This window comes from Vanessa atalanta, chromosome 14 (assembly GCF_905147765.1).
Source record: "Vanessa atalanta chromosome 14, ilVanAtal1.2, whole genome shotgun sequence".
Taxonomy (NCBI): Eukaryota; Metazoa; Arthropoda; class Insecta; order Lepidoptera; family Nymphalidae; genus Vanessa; species Vanessa atalanta.
Genome location: NC_061884.1, coordinates 2,825,228 through 2,843,778, shown reverse-complemented (window position 1 = coordinate 2,843,778; position 18,551 = coordinate 2,825,228). Strand labels below are relative to the sequence as shown.

General features: G+C 31.5%; 1 protein-coding gene across 1 annotated transcript; it reads right to left on the bottom strand.

The window, feature by feature from the left end:
• Positions 1 to 1,154: 1,154 nt before the first annotated feature.
• Positions 1,155 to 11,036, bottom strand: LOC125068681 (sensory neuron membrane protein 1-like). Its single transcript, XM_047677955.1, has 9 exons — positions 10,923 to 11,036; positions 8,869 to 9,026; positions 7,677 to 7,827; positions 6,422 to 6,679; positions 5,036 to 5,247; positions 4,187 to 4,472; positions 3,378 to 3,503; positions 2,603 to 2,744; positions 1,155 to 1,556 (listed from the first exon to the last, which is right to left on the bottom strand). Exons 1-9 carry the CDS (start codon positions 11,034 to 11,036, stop codon positions 1,435 to 1,437), a joined length of 1,569 nt encoding a protein of 522 aa, XP_047533911.1. The 3' UTR covers positions 1,155 to 1,434.
• Positions 11,037 to 18,551: the final 7,515 nt, after the last annotated feature.

Below are 18,551 nucleotides of genomic sequence, written 5' to 3'. Positions count from 1 at the left end.
ATGACTATTTAATTTGAATAAATATAGGCTACAGTGCTGGTTTGTGATAAGTTACAAAAGACGTTAAGTATTTGGTCTAATACAATAAATGTTAATAGATTTGATTGGAGAATTTTCTATGTTTTTGTTAACCATAAATGATTTCTCTTCTTAACATTCTAATGTCAAAATGTATAATTAGAGATGTATATTCCAGTGTATATGCTATACACTGGTTTAATTATACAGTTGCAATTCCAGTTGAAACCGGTTAGTATTAAATTTGTTTACAGTGGAAATTATAATGTGTTTTGAGTGAAAAACTACTAGATAAAAATTAGACTTATTTAGCACAAAGCGACCCACAGTAATGTTAGGCTTTTACCAAAAGACCCGGGTTAACCGAAGGGACTTCTCTGACTTCGGAGCGAAACTAAATAATAATTACCTGATTAGATTAAATAGAATTGCAGGATAAACTCTTGATGCTTTTATTGATTTCATATTTAAAATTAAGACAAATTTATATGTTTCAGTGAAAATCTGACAGCGAATCATAGCCTTTCGTATGGGTTGACTAATGAAGAAGGAACATAGCCTTTTGTAAATTTTATCTTTTGTTCAAAAGAGTATTTTAATAAATAAATAACAATACCATGAGGCCTTTGAGTGAACTATAAACTCAAACTCAAACTCAAATTCCTTTATTCAATATAGAAGTATTACACTTTCTTATTGATTGTCAAGTTAAACACTACCACCGGTTCGGAAAAAGAAAACACCCTGACCTGAGAAGAACCGGCGAAAGAAACTCAGCGGGACTTTTTTTTTTTACGTCAAATTAATTATATACATAATTGTATATGAGTAGAAACAGCCAGGAGGCGATCGTTTCATTCCCAAGGTGTGCTATCAAACATAAACTCACTAATTGTATAGTAACCTTTCGCACACAAGCGTTCCTTAAAAATTTTTTTAAATTTCGCAACAGAAGCATTTTGAACGCTTTCTGGGATCCTGTTGTAGAAGCGTATACATTGCCCCACAAAATAGTTACTGACTCTATGCAGTCGAGTAACAGGAGTAACAAGATTGTGTTTGTTCCTTGTACCAACGTTATGAGAATCACATTTTCTCATAAAAACATTAATATTTTTCCGTATATACAATATATAGACTTGCAGGAGTGTACGGTGAGAATTGTTAGACATTGATGGCTGAGGACTCATTCTCGAGTTGTAATATCCGATTGCTCGTGAAAGTATCGAAACCAGACGCCTCCTGACCACACGGGCCGTGCGTGCCTCCTGAACTAGTAATCCTTAAACCTCTCGTGTTAGACTTATCGTGTTAGTGAGTCGCTGTGTGCCAAAGATGTAATAGAGACATTATACTAAATATTCAGAACAAAGTAGCTGACTGATAGTTTTATATGCAATAATGTGTAATGAAATTCTATGTTTCGATTTTCGGGGGTTCACTTCCCACGATGCTTATTTCCTTCTGCTCATTATTCTCCGGGTTGACTTTGGTGCCAGAAGCAGAGTCGGGGGAAACGGCGAAGCGCATTATGTTGTCTGAAAATATTACTAAATACGTAATTACATAAAAAAACTATACATTATTTGTTAAATATACTACTTATGAACCTTGGATTATCATTTAGGAATGAAATAATGAATATAGACATAGATAACCTCGACTTATTTGTTTAAATTTACGTATTCCTTGATATTAATATTTCATTATTACATATTATGACACAGATATATTAAATAAGCTTTTCCTTTTACAATTTTATGCTCGAGACGTGCCACTGTTTTCGTGTCGAATAAGTTTAATGTATTTTTTCGTGGCATTTTCATAATTGCTAATTTAAATGCGTACTTCTCTTACTGGTACAAATTACTGTCTAAAGGCAATATTAATTTTAATTTTAACTTAGATTATACTTATTAAAAAATGTAGAGATCGTTAGTGTCTTAAAACATAATATTTTTCAACGTTTTCAAATTAAAATGTATGAAATACGAAGATATATTTTTAATTTAAATCCTTCATTATATATTCAGAGATAAGTAGTTCGTAACGTATATAATAATTGTTTAACATAATTGCACAATTAAACTCAATATTAATTAGATTCATGAAGAGCGTTATTTCAAAGGCTACTAACATTAATGGCTAATTAATCCGAATACCGTATCGGCAATAATTATTGTATCTTCATTGATTAATGAGATTGGAGAATATTTAAATAAAAACCGAAAATAATAGTACTTAATAATCTTTTAAATGTTTGATTCAGTAAATTTCAATGACTTGAAGTCATATGTTACAAAAAATCAAAAAGCAAAAAATGGTGCGCTGTGAACGTTTGCGCGAGCGTACGTGTTGTTTTGCATAGCGGATCGAATTTATCATTGCGTAAGGTCGCTCACGCACTTGTTTAAAATTACACGCGCAAACTCGGGCACGAATTTACGTATAAGCGTGTAGTTACGTATAGTCACCTGTAATAAAGGCGCGAGCATGTTCAACTTCATACGACGTGAGTTGGCATTAAGAAATATCTATTGTAATTATATCTATAAAAATCGGACATTTACCACTTTGACACTACCTTTGAAATGGAAAACCAGGCAGGCCAACATTCCGAGGAAGCCAAACGCAACGAGAAGCCAGCGGATGACTCCGACTATACGCTTGGGGATGAACAGCTGGTGCTTGAGCATGTTGACGAAGGTTTTATTCAAAGCTAAGCCCTAGAATTAATTTAAATTAGTTATTGTAAAAAAAATATTATACAGCATTCCCATATATAAATATATATTTGTAATAGAGGGCGGACGGTCATCTAAGCTGATGATAAGTGGTCTCTACCACCGATACTTTAGACATTGGTCCTGTAAAAAATATTAATCATTTTTTACATTATTAGGTTTTGTAATTAAATCAATATTGGGAACTAAGATGTTATGTTCCCTGTGCTTGTTGTTATACTGGCTCACTCGAATCACAAAAAAATTTAAACACATTGCATAGACTTTTTCTTAGTTTGAAACGGTAACATATTTATCGGTATATTTATTAGGAACTAAAAAAAATGTTGATCGCGTTTTATTTTTTAAATCTCATAAAAGCAGCGAGCCCATAAATAAATAATCTATATATTTGCAAATAAATGATTCCAGATGGCATTTACCCACATTAGTATTTATAATGAGACTTCATTTAGAAATCAATGATACATTGCTTCGTTCTTTGACTTTTCTTTGTATTTTTAAACAGATAAGCAATCGTTTTAAATATAATATTTGAGAGAAAAGAATTAAGATAGACATATCTTATTTATAAAGTGTTTATGTAATTCATTCATTTATCAAGTTACGATTTACCTCTTCAATCCAAAAAAGAGGTGCAATAACGTCTGGCAACTCTTTGAAAAGTTCAATTTTATCAGTTCTCAGCAGTTGTATGTTGAATTGAACTCTTTGTTTCGCAACCATTGGTGTTCCTGTTATCTGTAAAAACTTTTTGTTAGTATTTGTATTGCAAGAGCTAAGAGAGCCACGCGATCTGACATGGTTAGAATACCAAAGATGGCGGAATTAAGCCCAGGCAAGTACCACTGATTTTGGACGTGCTTATTTATGAGAAAGCCTGCATGTCAGATGAAAATCTACCAGATATATACCAGTTAATATTGGAACAGCTGTGTCCATTAAACTTTAAATTGTCACTATAAGACTTACCTTTAGGGTAATTAACAGGCCGTTAGTCCTGCTATTGTTATTATGTTTATAAATCAAATCAAATCAAAATACTCTTTGTTGTACACCAATAAACACATAAATAATGCACATTCAAGAAAGATGTACAAGAGGCGGAATTATCCCTAAAACAGCGATGGCTTCCAGGCAATCTTAAGGTGGAGGAAAGAAACAGATGTAAAAAGAGGTAGTGGTATACATAGCAGAGGCAGTTTATAATAACATTTTTTGTATTTATTTTATGAACAAATGAGCTACAAGCTAGTGTGTGGCTATTTGAGCCCATAGCACTGTAAGAAGTATAAACTACTTATAGATCCTCAATAGATCTGGGATGTTTTGTCCCTCGTTTCATTTTAAGTACCTACCAACAAAATCTCTATTCAGGATTAATCTGAGTTCTGTATAATTTATTATGCAAATAATATACTTACTGGTTCAAAGTCAATCGCAATTTCATGTTCATTGACATCTGGATTTAAGCCTTTTACATTGTTTAATAATTCAGGATCACAATCGTAAAAGTGTGGCAATGAGACATACATTGGTACTCCAATACACTTTGCTAAGTCCATGAGGCCTTTTGGAGGACATTTGTTTGGATCTTCGCAAAAACAATGAAGAGCTGGGTCGTTGGCCAAGTCCCCAATGTTGGCGATGTAGCGATTGGTCTTAATGCCGCGATATGAGCTCTTCTTTTGATACCAAGGCTTGAACGTTCTGGTAATAAAAAAGTCTCTTAAAATATTTGTTGGGGAACTATTATGATATTTTAATGATAAGGAGCCCAGATGGCCTAGTCTTTAGAACGCGTGCATCTTAACCGATGATTACAGGTTCAAACCCGGGCAAGCCCCACTGAATTTTTATGTGCTTTATTTGTGTTAATAATTCATCTTGTGTTCGACGGTGAAGGAAAACATCGTGAGAAAACCTGCATGTGTCTAATTTAAACGAAATTCTGCCACATGTGTATCCACCAACCCGCATTGGAGCAGCGTGGTGGAATATGCTCCAAAATTCTCCTCAAAGGGAGAGGAGGCCTTAGCCCAGCAGTGCGTAATTTACAGGCTGTTCATGTAATGTAATGGTACGAGGTGCAATGGCTTTTTATGAGAATAATATAAACTGATTTTTACTTAGATAAGATTCAAACTTTGTTTTTTTAATAAATACTGTTTTTGTAAAGGTGAAATTATCAACAGCCATGTATTTAATATTTAATATTTGAATAATAGATAAAAGCAAAGTATTATTGAAAATGTAATAAAATCAAGAGTTACCTGCACAAATCTCCAGAAAATGACTCCAATCTATCGAATTCAGTTAGAAATGGCGGAAAAACGGTGCCATCTGTGCCTTGAAACTCATTGCAATGCTCGCTCCACATATCCTGTTCCAACTTACCATCAATGGCGACGACTTTACCGACATCCATCACGTTCTTGATGCCTCGCTTTACAGTGATCACGTGTTTGTCTACTGTCGCATTACGCTGGTGAAAATGTTATCAATTATTCACAGATATGGTAAAGTTCATTATTTCATCGCAGTTATTATATTAATACCGTGCTATGAAAAAAGATATGACACTATTGAAGATTATAACTTATACTACTTATCAGAACTTCATTCGACAAGTAGTATTCCTCGCTATTATTTACTTCAGCTACATCTAATTAAACGATTAAAAATGAATGAAGCATATAAAAACTCAGTGTACATGTCTGGATTTGTACTCGCAGTTTTAGGTTTATATAAACATAATATCTACTCATAAAAATATCATGGCTAAGTTAGAGATTAAATCGTCTTTTTTTAATTTTTCTTTCTTTAAGATTTCTTAATGGTAAGTGGTCACCTCCCATAAACAATTCCCATAAACAATGTTGCTGTAAGAAATATTAACCATTCCTTACATCACCAATGCGCCTCCGCCCGTGGGAGCTAAGATATTATATCCCTTGTACCTGTAGTTACACTGGCTCACTCATCCTTAAAACCGGAACACAAAAATACTGATATTGTACCTACATGGAAAATGGTTAAAAAAAAATGAAAAAAAAATATATCCCGCTGAGTTTCTTTCGCCGGTTCTTCTCAGGTCCGAGGTGCTAAATTCCGAACCGGTGGTAGATTTTTGACAATCAATAAGCAAGTGCAAACACTTCTATATTGAATAAAGATTTTTGACTTTGACTTTGACTGAATACTCATGTTTGGCGGTAGAATATCTGATTAGTGTGTGGTACTCTACACGTACACACAAGTTTGCATATAGCCATACCATCAAGTTAAATCTACTAATTTTATCATAGAAACAATTATATATTAACAAATTGCAGAACTTTAAAGCTATGTTCTTAATAGCTCTATGATACTAATCTTTGCAGCTTATAAAGTAAGTTGACTTTAAACGGAAGTCAGCAGTTCAATTTGACAAGCGTTTAAAAATTTATAGTTGTGAAGAAAAATACAGCGAAAAAACCCGAACGCGAAAAAAAACCAAGTTCATGGACTGAAAGGATGAACATTAGAGAATGTTCTAACAGTGAGTTAATTGTATGTTATAAGAAAAAAGACAATTCATTTGGAAGTCAAATAATTACATTAATCATCAAATTAAATTTTAATCAGTTTTATTCGTGAACTATGTTTACCAAACTTACCAGACCAAACAAAGAAAACCTGTACTGATTATTAGGTTCAAATATCAATCGGTCTGCTGCTTCTTTCTTCAAAGCCGTACACACTGCTTTCGGAGCGAATTCAGTTCTCGCGCAGTTGATAACAACGCCACGGAACAGAAGGTCTAAAACTTTTACCCTGATAAAAACGTCGCTTGGGCTGTCGAATATACCGTTCAGAGCTTTTGCCAACATGCTAAGCATGGCTGGTTTTTCTCGTGAAACTACTGTGGTCAAACCCTGGAAAAATACTATACACTTAAATATCTCTTAATAGCTAAAATTTAGTAGGAAGTAAAGATGGTGAATAATTGACCGCGAGAATGGGATTCCTAATTAACAATATTATATTAATACAAACTTTAATACCAAATGCCTAATTTGCCTTAGAATTAATAAGAGTTATATTTGACATTGTCATTGTAAATTCTTAGACATCATTTTTAATGGTACAAGTAGTTATCATTTTGAGTAAGAATGGTATATATTGTATTTTTTTTTTAATATTTTTCTTCAAGATAAAAATAATATTTGATGTTTATTAAACATTTTAGAGACGTGTGTTCCCGAGCCGTTTTATAAGAACATATAAGAAGAGAGACATATTTCAAGAGGTTCTGTGAAAGGTTTGGAAAAGTATTCTACTTCATAGTACCCATGTATTAAAATATTTATTCAGTCCCTTTGATAGATAGAGCGATGGTAAACAAAAATATGAATCTTTTATATTTATATTCATTTTGATGTTTCTTAAATGGAATATAGTTAATCATTCATACAAATATATTAAAGGTACAGAGATTTTATACTCCAGCCAAAACTTTCCAGATTGACAAATGTTATGATTTTTTTATATTTTTTGGTGCCAATCTACCTTATTAATATTATGTCAACGTTTCTGTGTTTTTTTAGCTGTTTTATGGAGTAAGGGTAAGGGCTCACCATCGCCCATAGATATTAAATAACATTATCCACTCCTAAGATATATATGATGTTATGTCCCTTGTGTCTATAATTACACTGGCTCACTCACTCTTCAAACCGGAACACAAAAATGCTCCATTGCTTATTGTAATAGGTGATGAGTTGGTACCTACTGAGGAGGGTTTGAACACCAATTCCACCATCAAGAAAATCTTATAAAATGACGTTTCGTATATTCATATTATTAAATATTAAACAAATAAATGGCTTAAAATATTCGAAATACAAGTACAGAACTATAAAATCAATTTACCATCATAAATACATGAGGAAGAACCAATACTTCCTCTCCTGTTAATCCTGGTCCAGACAGGTCCTTTCTGAAGTAAAACTTATCGAGTTTTTTGTAATTGATCGTGTCTGTATCGTCCTGGTCTTCAACATCTACCTTTTCTTTCCATTCCCTATAGAATAAAAAAAACTTTGCAAACTACAAATTATATAAGAATAAAGACTGGAAGGTCGTGACCGTGACGGTTTCAAGGATATACTGGACAATATCAGCAACCATTTGCAATAATCAGTGTTTTTTTTAGATCTCGGGACTATTATTGTATAGATATGATATGATTTTATTTGTATGTGTAGTAATTAATATATAAAAGCTTATTATTATTATTATTATGTATGTTAGAATAAATATTAAACACATTATTTACCTAATTTGTCAGTTTTTTTTTATGGCATGGTTAGGTGGACGAGCATATGGGCCACCTGATGTTAAGTGGTGGTGGTGGTAGAATATCTGATGAGTGGGTGGTACCTACCCAGACGGGCTTGTACAAAGCCCTACCACCGAGTAAACAAAACAGTATACGAAACTGTTACAAACATCTCACTAAATAATTGAATATGGGAATAATATTTCACTTATATTCGTATGAGATGTTTTTTTTCCATATTTGGCTTTCAATTACGTTCCATGGAATTACGAACTGTTTCTTGTGTTATATAACTTAGAGCAATATATTTAGTTATTGAGGAGTTATTATTTGGTGATTTACAGACAAAATACAAGATATATGTGTTTATGAATATTACTAACGTTCTTCTGTTATTATCAGGTGGAAGAGTAACTACTGAGTTCATTGGTTGGTCAATTCAGTAGACTCTATATTCCGAACCTATGTATAATGTTTACTTTGAAAATATTTCCTTGTGAGAATTTTATGGTAAATCACGTAGATTTTCCAAAGAAAGACGCGTTGGGTTATTATATAATCCCAGTCCTGTTGCTACAGCAATAATTAATAACATTATATAATATCAAAAGACAATTGTATAAAAATGAACCGTACCTAGATGTAAGCCATCAATTTTAAATCAAAATAGTCAAAGTCTTAAATAATATCATAACATACTTAAAGAACCAGTCATGGAAATTATATATCCTTTATTGGATACCAAATACCTTAAACACGCTTAATCTCCATAAACGAACTTACTCAAAATAATAAGGTCCTACTTCCTTCACAATCGGTAAGGCCCCTTTCTGCACTTCTTCGGCGTTCGTGTAATTGAAGAGGTATACTTTAAAGTCAAGTGCGAAAGGTATTTTCTCCCACATCATGCGCACGTCCGTTTTCTTCGACAACGCCATTTCCTATAAGACATTTTTAATTTATCGATGGTCACTTCTTAGTGAACAGATTTTATACACATATAATTGTATTTGACTAACATGACTGTGTATTTTAAATGTTGAAAAAAGTAACTACTGATTTTATTTTTGTTTCAGTAGAATCTACATTCGAAACTGGTGGTAGCTTCACTTAATATAGTTTGTAAAATGATGATTCAAAAGTGCTACAAAATATAAAATATCTACTTGAATAAAGTATATTTTGGTTTTGATTTTGAACGGACTGTTACTTTTACAGTTAACTTTATTGTGATAATAGAAACAATTTCCTAAATACATTGATTGCTCTTCTTTGAAAATTAATATAATATTATTTACAATTTGTCTGTTTTGCGAACCATACTCAAACATGTTGACAGCTAAGACGTCAAACATGGCGAAAAGCGATTGTATATCAAATATTGCATCAGGTTTTTTAATACAAGTATTTATGACTGAAAAGGAAACTCAGGTTTTCCTGTTATGCTTAGCTGAATGGAACTCAAGCAGAAAGTAATAATTTTCTAGACATTGATATCGCAATTACAATTTCAAAGAAACGTTTGATATAAACAGAGTTCGTGATATTTCTCTTTAATAATAGATAGTCTATACTAATGTAAATGCGTAAGTTTTGTCCCGGAAGTTTGGTACAAATTAGTGGATTTTATTTTTAAGAATGAAAGATGTAATTATACAATGTATTAAGTTTAATGTTCTGCAAGCACTATTAGGGAGCTCATTTTCTTGAAGAACAACCCTCTTTAAATTAAATGATTTAAAAAAAACAAATCTCTGTAAAGTATCTGTCTATCTGTTATTCTTACACGATTATAACACTGAAGAACATGGGGGTTTTAGAAGTAACGCCTGAGGACAGAACCCAAAAGTAAAACGCAAGCGAAATCGCGGGCGACCGCTGGTAATTTATATGACTTCACACTAAGGATTAAGAAGATTAAAAGACTAATTGATCATTTCTTTTACTAGTCAAAGGATTTTTAATTGGAAGAAAGATAAGCACATTTTAGTTATGAATGCCATGCCATAAGATAAGTCTTATGGCCGGTAACTTTCTCCTTCATATATTGGCGCCTTGGGAAATCATTGTTTATACTGTCATTAAGCTAAACATGGGAAATAAGATATTGTGACGCTTATAATTGCATCACTTGACACATCATGCAAACCTGAAGTTAGCAAATAAACGATTTCGCGGTAGAAAACAGATAAGCTATTATAAAACCCTAACATCTTATGCTTACTAGTAAGCAATTCTGAACTTTATACTGACCAGTAATTGAACTTTAATCTTAGACAATGTTTGCAAGTTAACAATCTTTCGATATGTTTGTCAAATATTTTCTCAGTATTCGATGAAGTTATGAAAGTGATTTTTTTTTTAAACAATTGTCATTAAGAGAATATTCGTAATATTCAAAAATAATATTAAACAATCGTAATACGTAGAAATGCACCACAATAAGTGAAAAATAACTAAATTATTTTATACTTAATCAAAAACATTTTGTATGTTTTATGCTTTCAAACAATTTCATAATTTTATCGTCAACAATAGACCCAATTTTGAAGTGGGGCAAAAATTGATTTTATTAAATTAGAATTAAAATGATTTTACCTTCCTGTTTAATTTGTATCATATTTCAGTCGTCACTAATATATAAATTACCCTAATTACATGTCCATGTGTTGCTATCAAACAATATAATTTAATTACTGGCTTCAAACTACCATTTATAATATTTTGCTTGAAGTTATGTGCTTTGTTTCAAAATTAACTTATATTTTTTTAATTGGTACTCCTAAAATTATTACAACGTTTATTTCAAAAAAGCAATATCGATTTTTAAATCTTACCTTTTTCAGTTGACTTTTCAATATTGTGGGAAAGATTACCCATCCGAATAGTATCCCAAATATGGCGGCTCCGGTGCAGCCCGCGGCTATCTTCAAGTGTTTCGGCAACTGCATTATAGCCTTTTAAAAAAAAATACCTTTTAGTTAATTCGATATTGGAATATTAATATTTCGGCCAGGTGCTGTAATAATTAAAGACAAAGTATACGTTGGTTATTTATTTTGAGTATTTATATTACAAATATAAGCATTCGTTCATTCCTTACCTAACATAACTTTGTATTTCTAATGTTGGAAAAGAGTAACTAGTGAGTTTCTTGCCGGAGGTAATTTTACTTTTATTATTGTTCTGTGAAATGTGACAAAAGTGTCAAAAGTGCTTGTAAAACCTACTCGAATAAAGTATAATTTTATTTGATTGATAATATTTTCTATAATTACTTTCTTAATTGTTATATTATTTTCGATTTATAAGCCCAAAGTCCTGGGAACCATAGGTTCCCAAAGTTTTAAAATTGGTTTTAAAGTTTGAACTACCATACCTCAGAAAGCACATACGGCTTTTGGTTACTGAACTAATCGGATTGCGATATGAATATGCATATGAGAGTGAGGGAATTAAGAGAGCACGTGTTTATGTAATCACTTTAATTTTATAAGATCTCCCTTGCATATTGCATGCATATTTTTTTGACGGTAGGTCATATCCATACCGCCAAAAAAATATGCAGCAATTACCACCGTTACCAAAACCAATCAAGTAAATTTAAATAAATAATAAATTTAATTTTCGGCTTTGTGGTCGCCCGTCTAGGTAGGTACCGCCAAGGGGACAGGATCGATCTTGTGACTTTTTACATTGCTAAGCTACGCTATTGACGCTTTTATAATCTTAGTTATTATTTTTAAAGATCATTTAAAAAACTAAAATTATATACCTAATACTTATAGAACTTCATAATATCATATTAGACGTTAACGAGTAACCGATGGACGTCAATTTTTAAACGTGATTATTTCTAAAATTACGTAAATTGAAAGAAAATTAAAGAGAATTTCAATGATAAATTGAATATAAAAATCTGGTAAATAGTTAATTTAATTGTATTTGATTACAAAGAAGTATAAATCGATGTAACCAGCGTCACCGCTTGGCTGTTCTCACGCATTTGACGTCGGTTCAAGCTTATGACACAGCGATAATTGGAAAAAATTGATTTCATGACGTCATCAAACGTTGAATGCTTTAGCTTATAAAACCTAAAGAAAAGATAAGGGTTTATTCCTTGCATTTGGATTAGAGACAATGAATAGTAGATACGTTCACCTAAAGGAAATTTCGAATATTCAGTGAGAATTTTTGTTTGGCGCGAATTCGTCTGATGCGATGTTCGTATGACATAATGGAACCTATGATTTGTTTTACTGTTTTAATTCAACCCTCTTCTTAACTTGCCAATCTTCGTAAGAAGGGCACATGTTCATGGTCATGAGTTGTATTGCTCTTTCTAAACGACTGGCGCAAATTTTTGTGCCATGTTTTTTTTTGGTTGGCGCTCGAGCATATGGACCACCTGATGGTAAGTGAGCACCGCCCATAGACAATGGCGCTGTATAAAATATTAACCATTCCTTACATCGCCAATGCGCCACCAACCTTGGGAACTACGATGTTATGACTCACTCACCCTTCAAACCCGAACACAACAATACTGAGTACTGTTGTGTGGCGATAGAATATCTGATGAGTGGGTGGTGCCTAGCCAGACGGGCTTGCAAAAAGCTCTGCCACCAAGTAAAATGATATCCTTCTGCTTCCTGTCTGCCAACTTTCCATGAAATTTGAAAATGTTCATATTTCTTGTTTTAACGCAGTATATTCCCAAAATATTCCAACTTACTCTTCCTAATATTTGTAAGTATCTTTGTAACTTTACCCGTTATCTCATTACAGAAATATCATATATCACACCGTGCAATTTCGTACGCGATCTGTTCAAGGAATTCGTAGTTTTTTTTCCGTTATTATTTAAAATTGCTGCCTCTATTTGTTTAATAATTTAATTTATAATTTTGTATCTTACATAACTGATTTAATGTTTATAATTATTCTTGATAATTGCTTATTGATTTCATAATTTATCTAATAGACAAGCTCAGATTATTTTAATTTTGTTAATTATATAAATTATCCTTTAAATTAAAATAAAATTGTAATTATGTAATATCCTCCTTTTTGTCTTGTTGCTCTAATAATGTATATTATTTATGAGTGGAAACTTGATTGGCTTGTGATTTAATTTGTATTTGTTAATATTAAGACTTATTGTACTGTTTGTTTCCCAAATAAAATAAAATAAATAAATAAAATAAATAAATGTCTGTACAACTTTTTTATAAGCGTCCAAGATTCTTCACCACAAACTCATACAGAGAAAACAATAGCACTGTGCTTTTCTTGTTCAAAGAAATAAATATTAGAAAATGATCAATGTATTTTTGATGACAAAGTATTTTTTTTTATTTCGGAAAACACGTTCTCCAACAGTAAAACATTAAATTTCCCAGTTCTCATTATATACGACATCTTCAACAATAATCGTTAGCCAATTTACACCTCAACCTTTTTATATCACTCTGTCTGAATTGGTGGAAGCCGTATGAGGGTTTGGTAGTTTATCTGCTAATGGCGTTCAAACTGACAGACATACAATGGCTTGTGAACTTTGTTTTATAATATGTAAGTTACTGCTTTAATATTTTTAATATGTTATTTGATTATAATATTTGTAATAGATATATAGAATCTTTAAACTTTAATATACACAGGCACACTAAATGATTTACATAATACAATGATTTCTTCTTCTTCATCTCCAATGGAGAGGCCCTTCTTACTTTACTTTATTTTTCTAAATTGTTTAGATGTAAATATATAACCTCCAATCCAAAACAAAATATAAATGCAAGTCTCGTAATGCTGTTCTTTCACCAGAAAAAGTTGTGAGATCTCATTTAAAACCAAGTCAGTTATTTTCAGTCAGTTTTGTCCAAATAAAAGTTAGCGGGATCGAAAATGTCCTGAATGGGTTCGAGAAAAAGCTTGTAACGCTGTGTGGGACTGTATAATAAATTATTTAAAAAAAAAAGTTACGGACACTAGGGATTTGAAGATGAAAGTAATATAGTAATTGATACAATTGTTTATTGACTCAAAAATGCTGCCAGTAGCTGAAATATCGATTATTATTCATCGAACGGCTTAAAAAATATTTTCTAAAAGTTTTATGGTTGTTTATTTGGTTATGAACTTGTATAAAATCCTTTACACAATTGGCGAAAAATTGAAGGCGATATTATATAAATATTTGATATTTCAATGTTTTAAATTTAATAATACTTACACTAAATTATTCTAGGTTATTTATTCACTATTTAAAAAAAAATATCAGTCATTGATAATAGATAATGTATCGTTGATAGTATCAAATGATTTTAATCTACTACACTAATAAAATTATTAATTGTCACACTTTGAACACGAATATCCATAAAATTAGATTATATTGTGGAACAGGTAAGGTATAAAAGTACAAAGCAATTATTTACTAATTCAAAATATTTAAATCTGTTTTAATAAATACAACGTATACGGGAGGCTCAATCGATGATTGCTGGTTCAAAGAAAAGTATGCGTCTGCCCCAGGGCAGGCATCATTAATAACTTTTTATGTGGTAAATTTGTGCTTATATTTCATTTCGTGCTCAGCGTTTAAGAAAAACGAGACGTAAACTGTATTTCCTGGATTCTTACGAAATTTTACAACAAATGTTTGTACCCAAAGTAGAGAAATACCAAATGAAAATTGTACTGGAGCAGCGAGGTGCAAAGACCTCCAAACGACCTTCTGCTCTAGAGAAAAGTTCAGCAGTGGTACATATAGAGACTGTTACCTTGGTCTTGAAGTCTTATCATGTTACTCCTAAGATTATAATTTATAATGATAAATTAAAGACGCACAAAACTATATATAAATACAAACATCACAATCAATAGATAAACTGTTATAGGGTTTGATTAACTTCCCTTTTCGCTCTAATTACACTATTTCTCAAAATTCCGAAGATTGGAAGAATATATTGGATCAGTCTAGATCTCTAGATCATTATCAGTTATGTCGGATTCTTAATTTGTTAGTTTGATTTATATAAATATTTGCTTTTCCTTACATAATATATATAAAGATACGTACGTAAGGTGGTGTGTACTCGGAGACAGCTGGTGGTTTACTTGAAACGCTGCAATGGTTTTCCATGGGCGGGGTGCAGTTGTACATTCACATACAGAGTATATTTATACGACTTTTATGGATTTATTAATTTTCCTTGGCCAAGTGACTGTCGTGTTTCAGACTTTTTTTTAAAGGAACTTCCGAGCCCCGATATTTGTAATTTTATTTTTCTTTATTCATACTACGTGACTTAATGCTTTCTTCCATCTCATATTAGCAGCGTGAAGGTAAAAATTTAAATATTTACCATCATTACGTCACCAATTCGTCACCAACCTGGGAAACTTGCAGATACACTGGTTAACTCACTCTTCGAAATAGAACACAATACTAAGTACTGCTGCTTGGTGGTAGAATATCTGATGAGTGGGTGGTAGTTGGCCAGACGGGCATGCAAATACCTATCTCCAAGTAACAGTTCTCCTTATGGGGTGATCAGTGGTAGTATTTGATGTTAGATTATGTTACAGGCATTTTATTTATAACAACTTAAAATCGAAATTTAAGCGTTAATAGCGCAATGGTTTACGGGACGATGTAAAAAATCGCAGGATCGATCCTGACCCCTTGGGCTTTTGTCGTCCCCACTCCTAACACAAGTGATAAGCTTAAAAGGAGGGGTAAATAGTAATATTAGTAATTATTTTATTAATTTGGGGCATTGCATCTATTTAAAAAACAAAACAAAAAACAAAACAAAATTCAGAACGTGAAATTTACACAAAAAAAAGCGATAATGAAACTAATAGGGATGTCTTCAGTGACAGTACCGTCACCGCCCCCAGTCCAATGGTATCGTTAGCTAGAGGCAAATACGTCATATTTCCCCGCAATTAGAAAAAACAGGCTTGTGATTATCGTTTTAATAAAAAAGATTTATTTTAAATAGTTGTAAATGACTTCATATCGAGGGAAAGTGACAGGCTGTTGTTATTAGCTAAGGTCAGATGTAAAATTGTCTGTTGGTTTGTTACGTTATTTTTTGTTAATCATTAATTCTTTATCGATTCGATTTTTGAAATATTACTAAATTTATAATGATCGTGACGTCATTAAAGTCAAGTGGTTATTGCTGTAAGAACATTTTTCTGAGATTTCATGACAAAATAATAATATGACTTAAAATTATTCTTTTATTATTTTTAAGCTTTATTAAATCCTTTTTTTTTAAATATATAAACATATAATGATATTTAAATAAATATTAGAACGAGCATATGACAGTAATACAACCACTATTATAATACATATTTCCATTTCAGTTCATAGTGAAATATGTTTTAAAAATATTATTGTTTAATTAATTTTGTGATAAAAAGTTTCAGTATGTAGTTAAATTAATAAAAACGCTTAATAAAAATTTAAAACTTTTCTTAAGCGTTCTATTATAATTTAATTCAAAATTGGACATCATTTACATTTATTATATTTACAAATGTTGTTTTTGTGAAAATATGTGTGAAGTGTTCTGAAACTCCTTATTACCATTTTACATTTAAGCGTCGGAAAGAATTTTGATAACATTCCCTATAACGGAGTCTTATATCTTGGAATAATAGACAATAATGTTTTAACGCAGGAAGAATTTAATGTAACATAATTCTATAATTCCGTTTACGACTAAATGGATAAGGATGAAATTTGTTCAAATAATGTCAAAAATGTTGCATAGTCCCAGTGGGTTTCAAACTTCATCAAAATTTTTATCCTCCTCTCTTTGGATTATGTGTGTGTGCGATTATGATTGTGAGAGTATACATATTATGCGAGTTTATGCAAGTGACTGCCATAAATTTACTTTTAACAAACACTTTTAAATGATTTTCAAGATAAATTGATAAACATACATCTGGTGTAGATTGTTGATCTTACTGAAAATAATCGGTAAGAAGGCAAGCAGTTATTAATCTTTACCCATCAAATTACACATACATACAACATATACACACATACATCATATATTATGTATGATAACTAACGGATACTAGCTGTATGCTTTTATTTTTAATTTATATAATTTTGTATTTACTTGTCTAGAGACTTCAGCATTCACGGACTTATAAGCTAAGTCCGTGAATGCTGAAGTTCGCTTAAGTCCCGGGATAAATTCTCCGGGTCCAGTTCAAAAAAAATATTGGATTTTTCACTCGAGAAGTTTTGACACTGAGTTAAATAGGACTTAATAGGGATTTTCGGAAGTGAAATATAAACTAAGAAATTTGATAAAAATTAAAATATATGTAGAGAACTATACTTAAATATTTTGATTTTGAGTCATACAAGCGCATTATTAATTTATTATATTGAAATTAAAAGTCGTAATTTTTAGCCTGTATATCACGTGACCTAAAACACGAGTCACCATGGTGTGGCGTCAGATAGGATCAGATAAACAACTTTTCTGGAGTTTAAATGCTAGTATTTGTACATTACACTCCAACTGTTGTGATTGTAATTCATTATTATCCCAAAAACACCAAATATTTATAGCTGTTAACGTTGAATGAGTGCCAGTCGTAGATAAACAACTGCTGTTTTTATCAGTGTGACGTCACCAAATTTACTGACAGCGTTTTTGCGGGACTAAAAAAGGTTTAAAATTTAATTTAAATTTATGGCAAGAAAACGTGTTTATTTTGCCGAAATCAATTTTTTTGTGGCTTTTTATTAGGAGAATCAACATTTTGAAATACTTTAGCGAATGATTCGCATATACTATTGCACGTTATATGAATTATTTAGTTTCCTAAAAGTATTTGTCAGTTTTTAGTATAAAGTAAATCAAATAACAAGAGAGTAAGTAAAATTGTTTAGTATGCCAAACGGACACCATATATTTTCCTCGCAAAGGAGTGAAGATATGATTTTTTTATTAGATCGCGTCAAACTAACGAATGGGGCGGGACCTTGAATATTTCATACCAATTGTTTTCCAATAATGTTTTTAAACTCTTTGTAGTGCTGGTCTACGCCTCGTTTACCTTGTTTCTTGTTAAAAACTTCATGAATACGAGGTGTATCCGAACAATGTATTTTTTTTTAAAGTTTCGTTTCAAACCCATAGGCTAAGGCGGTTAAAGTAAATTGATACATAGCAAATGGAATACAAACTTGTTCAAATTTCTTTACATTATAACCGGACGTTGTATTTCGCCATTGTTTTGAAGTATCAAAAATAAAACATATTTAAATAATAATTATTGGTATTCAGCACGTTAATTCACCAAATACATATAATTATTATTTTAATATTTTATATTTTATTCTAGTATATATACATAAATATTTATTTACTAGTATCGTGGGCGTACTACTACACGCGTAGTTGCAGTTATTA

Bases quoted from the DNA above. Each gene is read 5' to 3' on its own strand.
- LOC125068681 (XM_047677955.1), bottom strand. From the start codon at position 11,036: ATGCAGTTGCCGAAACACTTGAAGATAGCCGCGGGCTGCACCGGAGCC. The intron at 6,680-7,676 runs GTAAATTGATTT...GTATTTTTCCAG, and splicing joins TTCCTCATGTATTTATGATG to GGTTTGACCACAGTAGTTTC. The intron at 2,745-3,377 runs GTAAATCGTAAC...AATTAATTCTAG, and splicing joins CTCTTTTTTGGATTGAAGAG to GGCTTAGCTTTGAATAAAAC.